Source organism: Neodiprion pinetum, chromosome 3, assembly GCF_021155775.2.
Source record: "Neodiprion pinetum isolate iyNeoPine1 chromosome 3, iyNeoPine1.2, whole genome shotgun sequence".
Lineage (NCBI taxonomy): Eukaryota > Metazoa > Arthropoda > Insecta > Hymenoptera > Diprionidae > Neodiprion > Neodiprion pinetum.
This window is the reverse complement of record NC_060234.1, coordinates 34,031,327-34,048,521: the sequence shown is the minus strand read 5'-3', so window position 1 is coordinate 34,048,521 and position 17,195 is coordinate 34,031,327. Positions and strand designations below refer to the sequence as shown.

General features: G+C 41.5%; 2 protein-coding genes across 4 annotated transcripts in view; both read right to left on the bottom strand.

Annotated features, from left to right (window-relative positions):
- Positions 1–34: 34 nt before the first annotated feature.
- LOC124214423 (dual specificity protein phosphatase CDC14A) lies at positions 35–2,547 on the bottom strand. The gene is made up of 9 exons (XM_046616692.1): positions 2,541–2,547; positions 2,269–2,425; positions 1,924–2,171; positions 1,417–1,678; positions 1,202–1,331; positions 942–1,120; positions 609–748; positions 296–409; positions 35–48 (listed from the first exon to the last, which is right to left on the bottom strand). Exons 1-9 carry the CDS (start codon positions 2,545–2,547, stop codon positions 35–37), a joined length of 1,251 nt encoding a protein of 416 aa, XP_046472648.1.
- A 1,017-nt stretch (positions 2,548–3,564) lies between these two features.
- The window catches only part of LOC124215215 (ras-responsive element-binding protein 1), a 49,665-nt gene continuing 36,034 nt past the window's right edge, over positions 3,565–17,195 (bottom strand). For 2 of the 3 annotated variants that reach the window (XM_069134132.1, XM_046618318.2), the window contains exons 2-5: positions 13,572–13,681; positions 12,438–12,508; positions 7,393–11,811; positions 3,565–7,257 (exon numbers count right to left, since the gene is read on the bottom strand). In XM_069134132.1, coding sequence (XP_068990233.1) covers positions 6,745–7,257; positions 7,393–11,811; positions 12,438–12,508; positions 13,572–13,677 — 5,109 coding nt within the window. In that variant the 5' untranslated portion in view covers positions 13,678–13,681 and the 3' untranslated portion in view covers positions 3,565–6,744. The remainder of the gene's footprint in view (positions 7,258–7,392; positions 11,812–12,437; positions 12,509–13,571; positions 13,682–17,195) is intronic. The other variant, XM_046618320.2, reaches the window with a different exon arrangement.

Genomic DNA, 17,195 nt, shown 5'->3' with positions numbered 1-17,195 from the left:
CACCATTTAAAGAACAACCCGCTTCTGTTTTACATTAATTGACCTCATCTACACAGAGAAGATTTAATTAAGTTAGCCTTACTAAGACTTTGAAATTTGAAATTTGTGATGCGTCGCTTTGAATCGAGCAAGGCCTGTGAGGTGGCAGTTTTAATTTAAGCAGAAGACGGTATAAGATATAAAAACACTTATAGTGTTGTCACACAGAGAAGAATTAACGTCTTAGGGTATCCGTAATGCTTTTCTGATTTGTTCCTCCCACAATTCATGCACCTCCTCCGAAATGCTTTCATACCTAGAATACTAGCTAAGCCTGGTTTACTCGTTCTGGTCAAAGCTACGTTGTGTCTTCGCTGTTCCGCTATGACTGGTAGTTCCAGGTCTGTTGTGTTGCCTGAGTTGTTTTCCACTGAAATATGGTAATTGTTCAGACAGCTGTTAAGATTTGACAGCGAAATTTGCAGATCTTTCAAGCAATGTATTTCCGCAACAGATATGCTGATTTACTAATCGTGCTAATCTAAAAACTTGGACGGTCCCCAGGGATCGGTTGGTGCATATCAATAGTGCAGGACACATGTTAGACAAATGTGACGACAACGACTTGCCTAAAAGTTTGTTGAAATGCGTGGCGTCAAAACGGTTAGTACCATGAGCCCGGTCAAGCTGCTTCTCCACTTTTTTAGCCATTGAGTAAATTCCTCTCTTGTGATGTAATATCATGTCTCCGTCACCGTGGTATTTCAACCTGTTGTACGATCAAGAATACACATCCATTACGGTTAACAACGAGTTGTGAATTGCGTGACAATGAGACAATGACCGTAGGATAAGATTTTTGTTACACATGTTTTTAAACTCCGAAATATTGTACACCTTTTGTACCCTGCGTGTAAACTGCATACAGTACCTATATAAGATATCTATGCAACCGCTGATACCTATACTGTTGTCCTTCCCGCCAAAGCATGCTTTCCATATCCTCCAGCCATGCTTGCTGATGTCCGATAACGGAACCAGGACGACATATTCTCATCCAGGCGATGGCTTCTTTCGCTGACATTCTATAATGTTTGACTAAGTAGGCTGCGATCAGCGATCCTGTTCTACCTAAGCCCGCCTGCGTATAAGTAGTTATACAGTATTCAGTTAGGTTGAACCATTCTCAAAATAATTTCTTTCAAAAACTTATTTTGCGTACTTTACAATGCACAGCGATTGGTCCAACGGTCGTCTCAGCCAATCGCAAAAAGTAGTCCAGTACTCTTTTGGGGGGCACGCTACCGTCAGGCATGAACATGTCGTAATGTGTGATTCCTGCTCTGGTGAACCTGCAGTTACAATGCATTCGTCTCATCGGCACGTAAAGCTTTTTATCACACGGTTCAGCTTTAAAATTACGCCCGTTCGCGATACCTGGATGCCTCGTAAGATTTCTTGTTCAGTCTAACAACAGCTATGACGTTATTTTTCTGGAAGTACTCAAGATATCGCTCGGGAGGATGATACACCGATCCAAGCTCCGTACTGGGGCCAACAAATGCCAAGAACTTTTGCGGAACCATCCAATTCAGATCGCCGTTCCGCATCTGCTCGTATTTCTCATATTCGGCAAGATCAAAGTCATCGAAATTAAAGAAACCGAACGCTGCCGCTTTGTGGATGGCATTTAGACAGTCTGCGTAAATTCAAGGGTGTTCTGTTTCAATCGTATTATCAAGATTGTGGGCGCGTAGAGCAGATATTTCCAAGAACGAGGCTGTAACACTGTAGCTGAAGAACAAGCTTCGCTTCGATCTTTAGCGAATAGAGTTACGAGAGAGGATTGCTGCAGTGCGTTGACCAATTGACTATTGTTGATGAAACCTACTCATAAACGACACTATACAACACAACTCGTGTTTAGGATGTCGAGAATGTTACCTAGCAGTTTAATGTTATAAATGGAGACCCCCATCGAAGCATCTTGAAAAGGTCTCAGCGGGTGTCCGTTGGCTGCAATCAGAGGTTTGTAAGCCTCTTTGGGTGACTTCTTCAAGTAGAGAATGGCGTAACAAGCTATCAAGAATGCAGCATTTGCTCTTTTCTGTTGATTCTGCGATGTGTAGTGGACAATCTGCTTTTTCCAGTTGGCGGGACTTGTCAATTTCTCATTAACCGTGCAACAGTATCTGTGAAGGGCGTGTTTCTTGTTTCCAGGGATGATCGATTGAATAATAAAGATTCAAAACGAATATGTACTACAAGATATATGAGGCTGTTGCTTACTTGTACAAGCAGGCCAAATTCAAGGGACCAAAGTCGTTATAAAAGTTGTTATATACCAGCTCATTGTCGGTACTGAAGAAGTGAATATCCGATGTACTCCTTGCCTCTCTTCGACCTGCCGCCAAGGTTGCGAAGTAGAGCTTGTTTTTTATGTACTCTGCAACGTACGTTACCTCGGGTTGGCTGTAAACGATGCTTCGTCCTTTCAAATCAGGTGGTCTCAATTATACGGTAGCGGGGATATTGTATTCGCTAATTTGATAGCAGCTCACCCCCCATCTTCGATGTCGAACTCGCCACGTCGTTGAATCCGTGGGTGGGTGTAATTACTTTTTGGAAGAAGTTGAAGATACGTATTGCAGCGTGCACTACGGGCCTAAATACACTCATTCAATCGACCAGATAGCTTTTGTGTTGAGTTAAAGGCTATCAACGCTTAAGGTGGTTGCGTGCGTGCAATTTCATTCTGAAGCAAATAACTCATGAAAAATTACTATAAGCCGCTACTGGATTTTAATTCCGCGAGCATTGTAGGATAAGGAGTGAGCACATTAGAAAATGGTTATACCATAGTGGCAGTGCACTAGATAATGTTACATTTGTCCTTACCTCCAGTCTAAACTCACTTGGATTATCACAAAATTCAGCGATCAGTTGGATAGCATATTTGTCAAAATGATGAATTTTGTAGGATTTGTGCCGCTTAGAATTTTTAGTCATTTAATCAGCTCGACGGCAAGAACAAATTGACCAAAATTAAATACATTAGAATTGGCGGAACAATAATTGTTTTGAATTTTGTGGGTTATAATTACAGAAATCTTAACGATCACGTTATAAAAATAAGTTTCATTGTCTTGGACATTAAATACATACAATGTGAAAATACTATGATTTTGCGTGCCAAACCAGTGACTTCATTTTTGATTCACCGACGTGAGATTATCTCATTTTTCTGTTCCTTCAATTTTTATGCGATTAATTTTATTTTGCGATTTTGCTGAATCGTTTGCAGATAACTTCAGTAATCACCAAACGATGGTCGGTCAATCAAGAATTACAATCGTTCTTGGATGATTAAAATTTCAATAATAGATAATTGTTTGGCAGTAGTTCGAAATATTATAGAACTTAAATTTGTTGAGAATACCAGCCAAGCAAGGTCAGATGTAAGATTTCATCAAAGCTTGAAAAATTAGGTTTGGGTTACTAGAATAATCCGAAGTTCAAAGTGATAAAATTCGCGAGGGAAGGGATGTTCGTAGATGGATCACATTGAAAAATTCGTTAATTATTGACAGTAGATAATCATATATTTGACTAACAGTCAAACCGACAAAAGGTACAAGGCAATCATCTATAACATTAGTATAATAATAATTTTATATTTTTATCAGATAAAATCGCACGGTTCACATTCAGACATAATAAATAATTTTATCATTTGCAAATCACTCATTTAATTACTTATTATACCCAAGATATAACGTTTTTAATATGTAGCAAGTGATATACTATATGTGTGGTACTCCCATTCAAACTTTAGTTGAGAGGTCAATTTTTAAATTCGTCAAACTGCGCGCGCGCATCTGCATGTGTGTGTGTGTGTGTGTGTGCGCCATACATAATATGTACATATATACGTACGTATGCATGCCTGCGTGTTATACAATGGGTATGTATAAAGTCTTCAAGCCCGAGAGCCGACTAAAACTCTCGAAGGCTTAAAGGTGTTTACACAATAGTTTACAGTCATGTCTAATGTAAACAGAATAAATATTCTTAGGTAACGAAGAGAGGAGAAATGGACAAGTTTATATTTCACTTAATAATTCATAACCTATTAATGTTAAGCTTAAATAGCTTCAAGTTATTCGAGCCTGGGGGTTCGATTACCCCGAGATCGCATATGCCCTTCAGTTGCATCGCGTTCCACAAAACACGAGTACACATCGGGTAAACTTTATTTAGTTTTATTGCATTTCAAAGACCACAATACATTTTTATGTTACTGCAATTAAAATAGACTATGAATAATATTTACGTTATAATTAACGCTTGAATAACAAAATGTATATGCATATATATGCGTATGTACACGCGTGTATATATATATAAATATACACACACACACATATATATATATTATATAAATATATATAATATATATATATATATATATATTGAATATTTATATATATTTATATATATCTACATATATACGTATATACACGCGCGTGTGTGTGTATATATACATATACATTCATGTATATATATATAAATCAATTAAATGTAATAAAAAATAACTTGATTATATTGCGTTTTAGTTTTAATTTTTCCCTTTTTATGCATTTTTTTTATGCTTTTGTTTTTTAATAATTTTTTTAAAATAATTTCTTTTAACAAAGATGACGCTTCGTCGATCACTTCAAAGGTTCTTTAAAAATATTACGTCATTGTTTGGTTTTAACTTTAGTCAGAACTCATCGTGTTTTAAAATTGCTTCATCGACATTATATAAGAATAATTATAAAAATACGACGCTGGAATTGAAAAGATGATTCAATTACGAATGGCATTGGTAATATTAATCCTTTGAGATATCGAGTATACAACGCTCTAATAGAAAGTATGTGGTTACTTTAAAAATTAATAAAATTTTTAGCAACATTGCAATATACGACGGATTTGTTTACCTTCATTTTAATAAGTACTTTTTATCTTTATTTATTTCTTAATTTTGTATTATTCATTTACTAGAGAAAATAAGCCAAGTTAATCCGATTCCTTGTTCAAAGATATCTTGGCTAGAAAGGCACTCTAAAATGCACCCACATAACGCGACGTGTACCAGACGCGAATATGTTAGCTGATACTTAAATAAAATTCATATATGGCTTTCCGTAATTCGTTGCTTGAAATTGATTTCGTTCAATCAAAACGCAGCTAAACGATTTGCGATGCAACGTCGTCCGTTGCAATTTAATAATTGTCAACGCTGCAACACCAAATTCAATTTTACAATCTATACGGTCGACGTTCCATTGCGACGAGATACTGATTTCTAAATACTACCATAAAAAAAAGAAGAAAAAAAATGTATGTCTACCTATAGTTTTATATTTATATGTGTAACGATATTTAGTTAGGTTCAAGAGATATTTCAAGAGTTCATATAAAATGTATATATATATGCATACATATACATTATATGAACGCGATATATATCTTGGGACGACAGAAACGAAACCTCCAACTGCACAAAATCGTCGATTTAGTTGTTACAGGTGCCATGGTTTTCCAACGATCCTTCGGACCTTGCCACAAAGTAAGACCCCACAAGCATCTCCAAATGAGACACATAGTAGTGGGGTCGGGGTAGATATATAGTAAGATCAAAAAATAGAAGGGCCACAGTATAGAACTTTTATAAAAGGAAAAGCTTGATTTATCTATAATTTAAAAACGGTGAAAGTCGAAGTAAGGAAAAGTGAAAGATTAGAAAGGTCGGAACATAGAATGCCAAACTGTAGAATCGACAGAATTTTTCTCGATAATATAGAATCGTATACAGATGCTCGATTTTGTTATACCATAGTTGGTCTTTTTGTATTTCGATTTACCACATTTTCTATTATCTGTGCTTGAAAATCCCACATTTTGAAATTCTACTGATGAGATTTTCACGTCTATGAAAATATTCACGATATTCTGATCCTTCTATTAATCAGCAATTCTATCTATTTACCCCTACCCTTAATAGTGGCGCAGTAATACGTGATCGTATAATCCAACAACAGTGCAGTAGTATCATTTATAATAATAGCGATAATAGTAATAACAATATAATATTAAGCACGCCCAATCTTTAGACGTACATTTATGTATGTATATAATATATTATACGTAGATGTATATATTTATAATATTATATTGTGAAAAATCTAAACATAGAAAAGTTATTCATCAAATCGCACACAAAAAACATTTTATTATTTTAAATAATTACTTTTATGTATGTTTTTCTTCCTCGGACCCCGTTAGAGAAAATTGAAAATTGAGAGATTTACAAGTTATATTGATAGAAACGATCATTGAATGCCTTGATTCTAACTGATTTTTATCCATATGTAGAATCTAACTCGGAGGTAAACAATTATATCAATGATGATTAAGGAACAAATACTCAATGCGACTTCGATGTTAGCGCAGAATGAGCTGATACAATCTAATATTAAGGCACGCTTGTGAATAAGAAAAACTTGAGAACGATTTTCAAAGTTTCTTGAAAATTTGAAAATATTGATAACTTCCCGACATCGCAGAAACAGAGAGAAAACTTTAACGTATGGTAATAATTGGAATGATAGGAGCAATGAACAAGAATAAAATAAAACAATTAAATTGTTATCTGACAGAATCAGTAAAAGAGAGCAGGGGGATTGTATTAAATAATGCCCGGTGCAAAACAATACCTCATTCCGGACCACTTTTAACACCAAGTATCTTCGCTGCGTCGTCAGGAGACCCTTGCAAAACCCTGTCAATAATAGTTTTGTCTCTAATGCCCAGAAGGTTTGAGATCAAATCGTTTTCATCCGTGCTCTCCACGTGATTGTTGTACCGTTGAATGCTTGTAAGTTTCCCAGGAAGACTGGCCAATTTTGCGTGGGCACCAAATCGCACCGGAGTTGCGTTCTCCGACACCGCATTAAGAACGGCTGACGTCTCCTGTGTCTTAATCCCACTGTTACTGTTACTATTGCTGTTAATTGCCATCTGAGAGGCATCCTCGTCCCCACTGGCGCCGGTGTAAATCGTGGAACGAACAGAGTCGTGTTTCTTGCGGTGTCGCAGCATGCTGTGCTTCAGGGTAAACTTTCTACGGCAAATGTCGCATGTGAAGGGTCTCTCTCCCGTGTGTGTTCGCATGTGTCGCCTGAGATCTTCGGCTGACCAAAAACGGCGCATGCAGAAAGCGCAGACCACCTGAAAGAGATCAAAGAATTTCGGGTTAATCGGCGATTCGTCTGCCATGCGACTGTGCGGCAATGTCCATAAAAACACTGAAACACCGTGGATTATACCTATGTATATACGTTTCAACCGACTAAAAATATTTACCTTTCTGTTCGCGTAATCTGGAAATTTGCCGCGTTGACCTTCTCCATCCTCGCTCTGCTGTTGTGGTTGTTGTTGCTGCTCTTCGGGATGGTTTTCGGTTTCCGCAGCCATGTCCAACGCGCCTTTTTTCAAAAGAAGCTCGTATTCAGGTTTATGATCGTGTTTGATGTGTTCGAGGCAGTCCTGCCTGTCGGTGAAGCTGCCGTCGCAGAGGTGACACTTGAATGGTAATTCGGACGAGCCTGATGATACGGTGGATCCGGATTCTGGAGAGGACTTCAGGGACTGCGATGTGTCGGTGCTGGATGAAGTATTGGCCTTCTGCACAGTTTCTTCTACGAGGCTAATCGGCGAGTTACGCACTGTCTCTCCTGGACTCGAAGAGTGACTTTCGTATTCGCTTTGATCGTTGTGTTTCGAAGATCCGTTGGGGCTGTTCTGCACATCGCTCATCGAGCTGACCGATCGCGATTTTGGCGCACGCCTGCCGCGGTGCTTGGAGGTGACATGCTTTTTCAGGTTTCCCATAGTCGAGAATGTCGAGCTTGGACATTCGTTACACTTATAAGGTCTCTCCGGAACGTTTCTCGTCGCAAAAGCGTTATTGTTTATCAACCTTGCCGTGGTTTGGCGGGAAGATAATTTTCTGGATGCTTTGGCCCGGCTTCTGCCGTTGGATTTCACGTGTTTCCTAAAAAGATGACGGTCGCAGTTCGACTTTGTTGTAAATAGCAGCGTACAGTAGTGGCATTGGTAGGGTTTTTGCCCGGTGTGCGTCAGTATGTGTCTCCTCAGTGAAGACGTCCACGGGAATACTCTGTCACAGTACGGGCATGGAACCCTGTTCGGTGCCATCGAATACGCCGACTTTTTTTTAACGGTCTCGGAGTTGCTGGAATCGGATTTTTCTTCACTTCCAGAATTGGTTCCCTCGCTCGCTGCAGCAACAAGTCCCTCCTCCTCGTCGCTCATATCCTGAGGTTGAAACTGTTGGTACTGTTGCGATGCGTTGTCAAGTAGCTTCGACACGCTAGCAAGATCGACAGTGCCGTCTTCCCCTCCGGTTTTCTCAGGTTCTTCAACCTCGGCCGATTCGTCAATTTTCTCCACGCTTTTCTGATCTTCCAGCTTGTTCTCGTCCATATCGTCCTTTACATCCTTTTCCGAATTATCTTCCGCATTACTTGCATCAGACAATTTAACGTCAAGTTTCAATTCCTCAAGATGTTGTTTTCTTATTTGTACCAAATAGTCCTTCGAAAATTCATTCACATGCTGTTTCATAATTTTATCTTTATTGTAATCATTTTTATCCTCTAGCTTACCTCTCAGCAGACTCAGGGGCTGCCGTTCGCTATTCTGTGCTTGAGATTCTGAAGCTTTTTCTTCTCTGGGTTCCTCATCGATCACCAAATCCGCCTCAGAGTCATTCTCTTCTGGTTTATTCGCCTTCAACTGTTGTGCAAGAATCGCATACTTGACTTGATCAGAAATTGGATGTTTCCCGTGATTTTGCGTCGAACTGGTTTTGTCGATTTTTGGTAGGATGCTCGGAAAGTTCTGGGATACTGGCTGAGAGGCGGGTTGGTTGAATTTCTGCAGTAGTGTCGGTGGGTTTGTGGGCGGTCGACCTCTGGTTGAATGCCCGCCTCGTTGTCGCTGGCTCCAAAACTGCGGATGCTGTTGTTTCACATGTCTTTCCATGTTGCTTCTCAGGGTGAACTTGGCCGTACAATGTTCGCAACTAAATGGTCTCTCAGTTCTGTACCTTCGTTGTTTCTGTTTCGGCATGAGAACGCCGTTCTTTATAACCATCTTAACGGAATTTGATGACGACGAGTTATCAATCTTTTCACGAGCAGCGGGTACTTTGCTCGATAACTTCGGGGACATCAGCTTTGGCGAGTTGGCGGTGGTGTCTTCGCTGGTCGAGTGATACGAAGCCTGGCTGCTTTGCGAATAAGGTGTTCCAAATTCGAGTCTGGAAATCGGAGGTTCTACGAGGCTACCACCGCTGCAACCCAGACCTCTGATCGGTTCCTTCGGAAGTCTACTGTTCATAGCAAACTCCGGATTTGCAAAGAGGTGGGGATTCAACATGAATGGTGTTATAAAACTTGCAGGTGAAAAAGTGCCAAGGTTTGGGAACAGAAGTTGAGCGTTTGCATAAAGTGCCTCCTGCAGGGTTGCGGTTTGGGGGTTGTGACTACTCTTGAGCAGAGCTTGCGTTAAAAGTAGTTGATTCGCCGCGTGGTAAATGTTGTTATCACTCCGGTGGGATTCTTCAATGTTTGGAGCAACGGCAGGTTGTTTGGTTTCCGTTACCTTCGATTTTTTGCTTAAATCCAACGCGTCCATCGATAGATCCAACGGCACGTCATTGCCTGAGCTATAATGACCGGTGGATGTTTGAATACCGATGTGAGGATTTGGAAGTCTTTGGTGTATTGCTGCTAATTGATTGGCATCGGTGACTAGAGGCGATACACTTCCGCTCGACGAGTTATCGTCGTGAGCGCGGTTGTTGTGTGTAAACCGAAGTGGCCTGGTTACCAAGTCTTGAGGTTGGTCTATGTCCATAGAAATATCGGTGTGCCTTGGTACCTGCATCTCAAGCGGTTGAATCTCCGGATTTCCACCTTGGAATATCTCCGATTGATTGGAACTACTCGGCTGGGGATCCTGCCGCGCACTGCCAAGATCCGGTTGTCGAAGTTTCGCCTCATCGATCACCCTGATCTCGGCCTTTACGTCAGGGCCAACGCTCATTGTCTTCTCTTGCATGGCTTCTTCGCGTACCATCGGATATACAAGAATTGTCCGCATGTCGTCCCGCACGATTCGTGCCGGGGGTTCCCCGTTATCGTTCTGCGGATCTTCGCTGGGATGATAGATTAGCGCCTTCTTCACTTCCTCGCGGGTCAGCTTGGCGTGACGATTCCGCAAGTGACGCTCACAGTTTGCTTTTGTTGTGAAGGCGTAATTGCACATCGAGCACTCGTAAGGTCGGTCGCCGTTGTGAGATCGCAAGTGTTTCACCAGGGTGGCCTTGTCGGTGCTTGTGTAGGGGCACATGTTGCAGGGGTACGGCATTCCCGGATTGACTCCCATATGCGCCCGATTATGACCCTTGAGAGCCCGGAGGTTGGGGAAAATAGCATTGCACAGTCTGCACGGAAATTCACCGCGGAGTTTCATCCGACGAAACTGGGCAGAGAACGCATCCTGAAGTTCTTCCTCGTTGTTTTCAGCGGATGTGGTGCAGGATGATCCGGACGAACCCACGCTGGACCCAGCCCTGATCACGTTATCCGGGGTGATTGTGTCAGGTCGTGAAAAGTTTTGCAGAATAGCTGTTTCAGACGTGAGCGAAATGATGCTCTGTATGTCGGCCAGATCCTTTCCCTCCTTCGCTTCGGTGAGTGCCGCTTTATCTTGAAGATTCAATCCGGCGAAAAAGTCGTTTCTCTTTGACTGATCCTCGGGAATGTTTTCCCGCACTGCTATTTGGGTACCACAGTCAGTCTCATGGGAGTCAAGAGAAGCTCTGCAGGGAAAAGCTCTGAAGCATTTGCGGCATTGGAATTTGGTTACTTCCCCAGACGCCGGTAGATGCAATGTAGTCTCGCAAAGGGCACGAGCAATACCCGGAAAGTTTATGGCTGAAAAATCCATGAAGGTCAAATCGGAAAAGCCGGTAACCGAGTCTCCGACATTCACATTTTGGTCATCGTTCGAACGATGGGCCGTCCGACGATGCTGATTCAGCAGTTGAAGATTTTGAAAAATCAGATTGCAGATATCGCATTTCATAGGATAGTCAGGATGAGCCTGGTCAAAGTGAGCCTTGAGTTGGCTGCTCGTCGCGAAATCGTTCCTCCCGCATAAGGGGCAGCTGTGAGTCGGCTGAGTCTCGGTTTGAATCTTGGCCTTGGTTGTGGATTTGTTCCTCAACAGAATTTTGTGCGGTCGTTTACTCGCCGGTAGGTCGTCCTCCATGTGGTCCGGCGATTTTCTCTTAGACAGATTATTGTTATTGTTGAATTCCGCGTCTCTCCGCCGCTTCAATTCGGGCCTGTCGAAGTCGCAGCTACCGTCTGAATCCGTGCAACTGTTCGACGAACTGCTACCGTGGGCAGTCCGTATGTGGCGATGCATGTTGCCGTTGGTGGTAAAGGTAGTTCCGCAGATTCCGCACTTGAACGGCCGCTCACCGGAGTGGACCAGGATATGACGGTCCAGGGAGCTGGCCGAGCTGAGGACCTTGTTGCAGACACAACAGGTGTACTCGTCGTCGACTGAACTACCCTCGCTGTTTCTCCGCGAGTTGTGGCCCCGTATGTGATTCGTCAGATCACGCGTACTTGGTAGCACTAGGGAACATGCAGGGCAAACGAGAGCTGAGCCGGATTGGTCGACCTTGAAAGAGAAGAAGAAGGAACGTGGTCAGCATAGGTACAAATGAATGTCTGCGGGTATACAGCCGCTGTATAATTGTTTTTCAGAACAGGCTGCATTCTCGAGAGGGATAAGCGGCAACAAACCTTATACGAACAAAAGAGAGTTTTGTCAATATTTTCAGCCCGCGGAGGAACAAGCACCAGATAAACACATTACTCGTGATCAATATGGAAAATTAGACGTGCAATAATGAGGTCGATCGTGCACCTTCGTGCTATCAATTTTTCATATTTCCGTAGAAATTTCATATTTTCAATTAAAATTGTACTCCGATCAAATGGTGACATCTACAGATTTTGAATAGAAATAAAAAGAATCGTGGCTCACTGCGCGTAAGCTCACTTCAAAATTTTAAAGAAAAAAGAAACAAACAATGTTGCGCAGGCAGCATCAAAATTTATGAGAAAAGATGGCACCACACGCGACAAGTTTTTGCCTCGCTGTACAATGCGATGCAACGTAAATTTTAGAAATTTTCACGCCAATGATCTTGTCATGTTTATGATTTGCAATTTCATGATCATTATAATAATGGGATAAAAGCCACTGACGGATAAATTTCAGCGCGAAGAAAATGAACTTACCGGCGCTAACGTATCTGTATCAATTTGCGTCTTGATGTTCTGACGTTGCTCCAGTCCGTTGTCTACGGTAACTGTAATCACAAAGCGAAGATACGAAATTTATTTTTGTTTTTTGCGTATCGCGTTTATACGCTTATTATTTTGCCTCGGATGGATGCGTCAGAGACTGGGAGAGATTAAGGTTGGGATAACTCGCCTGCGCGACGGGTTCGGATCAGTTGTTCTTAATCTAGAAAATACTTTATCAGTCTCGGCTGGGTGCATGATATTAAAGAGAAAAAAAAAACTTGCTTCAAAAATAAAAAAGATTATCGACAATTTCGCGAATGAATTGATATGCAGCTTTGCTCTAAAAGAACGCTGCTGGTAATCAAATGTAATCTGTAAGCGCACAAGCATGCTGAATTCGACCTAATTATTATAATCGTACACAATCTCTGCCCTGCCTTAAACGAAATTGCAATTCTGACAGAAGATCCTTGGTGACCCTAAAAGCCACAGAAGCACCGTAACCTCGGCATTATACGAGTCTAGTTTTTGCGACCGTCAGATTAATTAACAAGTGCATGCTTGGTACTCTAATTCTGCAGATATATGGATAACAGATCACAAATTAGGATGATCAATAGTCCCACTAACAATGTCTCCCAAGTTACTTTCGCATTGAAATAGCACTATAGTTCTGAATTATAACAGTCCAATTGATAAATGTTATCAGCATTTATTATGATTATCAATTAATCATTGCAACGGAGGAGGGGAGTATTAAACGAGGAAGGATGGATATTGCGGTCACATCAGCTACCTTCCTTCACCGCAACTCTTCCTTAGCAAGTACGCTTGTAATCCACAAGAAGGCTTGCTGTCTTTGTCCCAAAGCTTTAGTATGCGGAATTCTTGTTCGCTCGTAAATCGAACTCCCCAGTTCTGGCAATGCGGTCACCGCTTTTCCCGAACTACAAACTTTGACGACAAAGCTTGTAAGTGATATCACCGGTGAAATGATTCGTTATTTTCAATTCACGATTATAATTCCGATAGGAATAATAAACACAAACGTACAATACCCTGAAATTTTGGCGCGAAATGTGGCGAGAAATTGATATGTATATTAATCATTGGAATGAGTCTTACCCAAAAAAGGGACGATTGGCGAAAGAGGAATAACATCTGCGAGACATGCCATGTGTCTAGAGCGAGAGAGCAGCTCTTCTGCAGACCCTTGGAATCTGCCTGTCATAAATCTGTGACACAAAGTTGAGAAAAAAAAAATTAGACTAGGATAGTTATAATATTAAAATTGCCGACGATTGAGTAAAACCAAAGAATACTGTTGCCAGTATCGATTTTCCCCCCGCTAGGTTCGTGCTATTGCCTCTTCGTTTTTTGTTTTGTGCGTAAATTAATGACGTAATAAGATAATGACTGAAACGCGGTATACAATTAAGTGGTAAATAATATTCGAGACGGAACTTGTAACTGTCTAAACCACGTCACCATCTCCCGTCCGCGTGATTATTACGTTTCCTTTTACTGGAAATTTGATTTCGTTGCATTAAACACATTACAAACGCAACTTTTTCTACATACGCGAAGGAAGTGAGGAAGTTCACTGCCTCCTCACGTCAGAGAATACCACGGCAACGACGATGATGGATGGAAAGAATGAATATATCTGACGTGTTCAGGAAGTTGGTACAGCCTAGCCGGAGATGGAGAATCCAGGACAGCAGCGAGTCAAGAATCTCTGACCGCACACAGTGTATATAAGACACGTAAGATGTACGTATGCATGTTACACAATAAAATAGTGTCTGCTGCAAGATCACGCGTAATTTGTAATCCGCATAACGGAACAAACGGTTCGATTCACCTTATACCTTATACGCGTAGGTAGGTAGGTACATACATGTAACTAACAAGAATATAATATAATGTGGAGTAAACGGGTTGAGAAATAATTGCAGGCTGGATCGCCGTTTATAATTTTTTCTGAGCAGCAGCAGCAGGCTGCATGCGAGAAAATTAATCACGTTTATCACACGAATGATGAGAAATCGGTGATCAGCTGTTGGGAGATTTCTCAGAGTCGTTCGTCACCGTTTCCTCGAAGCCGCAGCCGATCATCGGCTGCAACAAACTCTATAGCGCAGACTCGTATCTGTTACAAGGTTTCCCCCACCCCGATCACCACGAGTCAACCTAAATTTTTTCGTAACGTTTGTTATACACAGTGCGACCATTTCACGCCTCTAATTATAAGGTGACACCGCTGGATATTACTGGCCTTGTCATTTAATGTGGAATGATTCTACGGTATTTGATGAAGATAAAAAAAAAAAAAAATAAATAAAACAAAACAATAAAAATGATCAATAACATTTCTTCATCAGGTAATTTTAAGGACCGAACGCGACCGCTCGCATGATAAGGATATATAAGGTCTGCAGAAATACGCGTAGGTGTAAGATTCGCGCAGAGATCGACGAAGCGTGTACGGTACGATAGAAGAGGCGACGTTCGAGGAGCCGCAGACAAAACATCTCTCGAGTTGTTATTACTTTTCTCTTCTTCTCTGTAACTCAGATTGCTGGCTATCCCCGTATGCTACGCGATCCCGAGATGTGTAGACATAAGTATACCGCACACATGCATTCATGATACGTGTACAATTGTACACGTATCGACATAATGCAAGTTAAGAAGGACATTCGGCGCTCTCAAATAACAAGTGAATCACGGTCACTCGGAACGCGTCTCGCGTTGTCGAACCGACGATTGTTTGCCTTTTACTAAATTCTTCGCTCTCCTTATACTTTTTCTTACTCTCACAGACATCAAACTAGAATCTATCTGCCTCGATCCGCATCATGTCTAAGCATACGGCCTAAATCAAATATGTAACCGCGGTAATATAAACTCGCGGTAGAATCAGCGTGGTAAGGAACGACGAAGGAACATGTCGATGCTCGAGCATCGGCGATAATTCATAAAAGCTGAGAGAAATCGATAAACACTCCGGCATCTCAACACCTATACGCATCTATCCCCCCCCCCCTCCCCCCCTTTCAGGCGCAGTATACATATAAGGTGTATAACGCTAAGATGAAAATATTCAGCTTTCAGTAGGTGAAGAGCATAAAGCAGCAGCATGTCACGACGACGTCTTTCAGTTTCCAAGAGGCATTAATATGTATAGATACTTTGTGGATCTCTTCCATAGAACTCCTGAACTCTAAAGAATTCGATTGTCTGCGTCTGTTTTTTTCTGGGTAAGAACTCGAGCTTATAGCTGCTCGTTCGACCCGCGGTCGCCAGTCTTACGTAAACCCGAAAAGGTCCATCCATTCACGTAACACATGTGTCCGTAATGGATGGATGGATGGATGGATGGATGGATGGATGGATGCCTGACATGACGGCGAACAGGTTCTGTCGACACAATGACTCGTCCATGCGCCAGCTACGATGACTACGCCTCTTGTACCTGCGGCCTGCACACGTACGCTTATTACACGCCTATAATACTGCACTAGCGGTAGTTTTCATCGGCGCGAAAACTCGATCCCGGTACCTGCACCTCTTGACCCCCAAAGTGCTCCCGCAGGTGCGACGCAGTCGCCTAAGCGTACTAATTCAGGGACGTTCGAAACGCCCGTTTCTATTATAACCTCCCGGAGTACCGGGAACCCCTTGGATTTATACACGCTGGGGCGTCACGCGTGCGCATTGAGCGCGAAAAACTGGTTGTAACCTATTAATTATAAGTACGATGCGTTGGCCCGATCAAGTTTCAGATTTTTAACCGCAAAACGGTATTATCGTAATATGATCGCGTACGGGCGGTCGCAGGACTCTATATTATATATTCACGTACGCAAGGTCGTCGAATGTAAACACTGTAATCTCGAGGGCATATTTTCGCGGTCCATCACACGAGCGCGGTCGCGCGCCAAAGAGAGAGAGAGAGAGACAGAAAGTGAGAAACGGGTTTATTACAAGTCCTGGGACCTTACGATCCCCTAAGGACTATGCGGCAAGTACGCGTAAGGAAGATAATCAAAAGGAGATAATCAAAACAATAAGAACAGAAAAAAAACAGAAGTACCAAAAATAAGGATACATCAATAAAAATAAATAAAAACAGGAGTAAAATAGGTACAATTAATCAGTAAAAATAAAGAGTAGTTAACTATTGTAAAATTTTCAAAATTAAAACAAGATAATAAAAAATAACTAATAGAAAAGTACAAAAATACAAAAGTGAGAGAGAGAGAGAGTTAGAGAGGATGAATTTAAAGTTCGCACTGACTTTCACTTTTTCTATTTACCTATACGTATAATCGCTAGTGCTATAAGTTACACTTTTGAGTTTTTGATACGCGGCGATCGATGATATATACGAAACGACGTAGCGTATAAAACGAGCCTAGTATAATACCGAGGCATTGCTAATTGTTATTTTTCGAATGATTTTTAACCGTCGAAACGTTATATCTGTATATATTCGATTTCGTGCAATCGCGTGTAATTGTTCTGATTAAGCAAGTATACGTTACAGATGAACATGCAGGTCGAGAGATTTGTTTCATTGCCCGTCCAACCCGCAAACAGTGTAAGAGAAAAGAATGCAGAGATCGAGTTCGTCGATCCGGAAGAGAGCTTGGAGGGAAGCGGATAGTTGAGAGCGGGAAATCGAATCGCTTTGAAGCGTTTAAATGTAAATTTCCACGTCGATGGAATTCCGTGAAAGTTATA

Coding starts and splice junctions, on each gene's coding strand:
- LOC124214423 (XM_046616692.1), bottom strand. Junction 1,332..1,416: donor AAATCTTACGAGGCATCCAG/GTATCGCGAACG, acceptor TTGTAACTGCAG/GTTCACCAGAGCAGGAATCA. Junction 1,121..1,201: donor CAATCGCTGTGCATTGTAAA/GTACGCAAAATA, acceptor ACTTATACGCAG/GCGGGCTTAGGTAGAACAGG.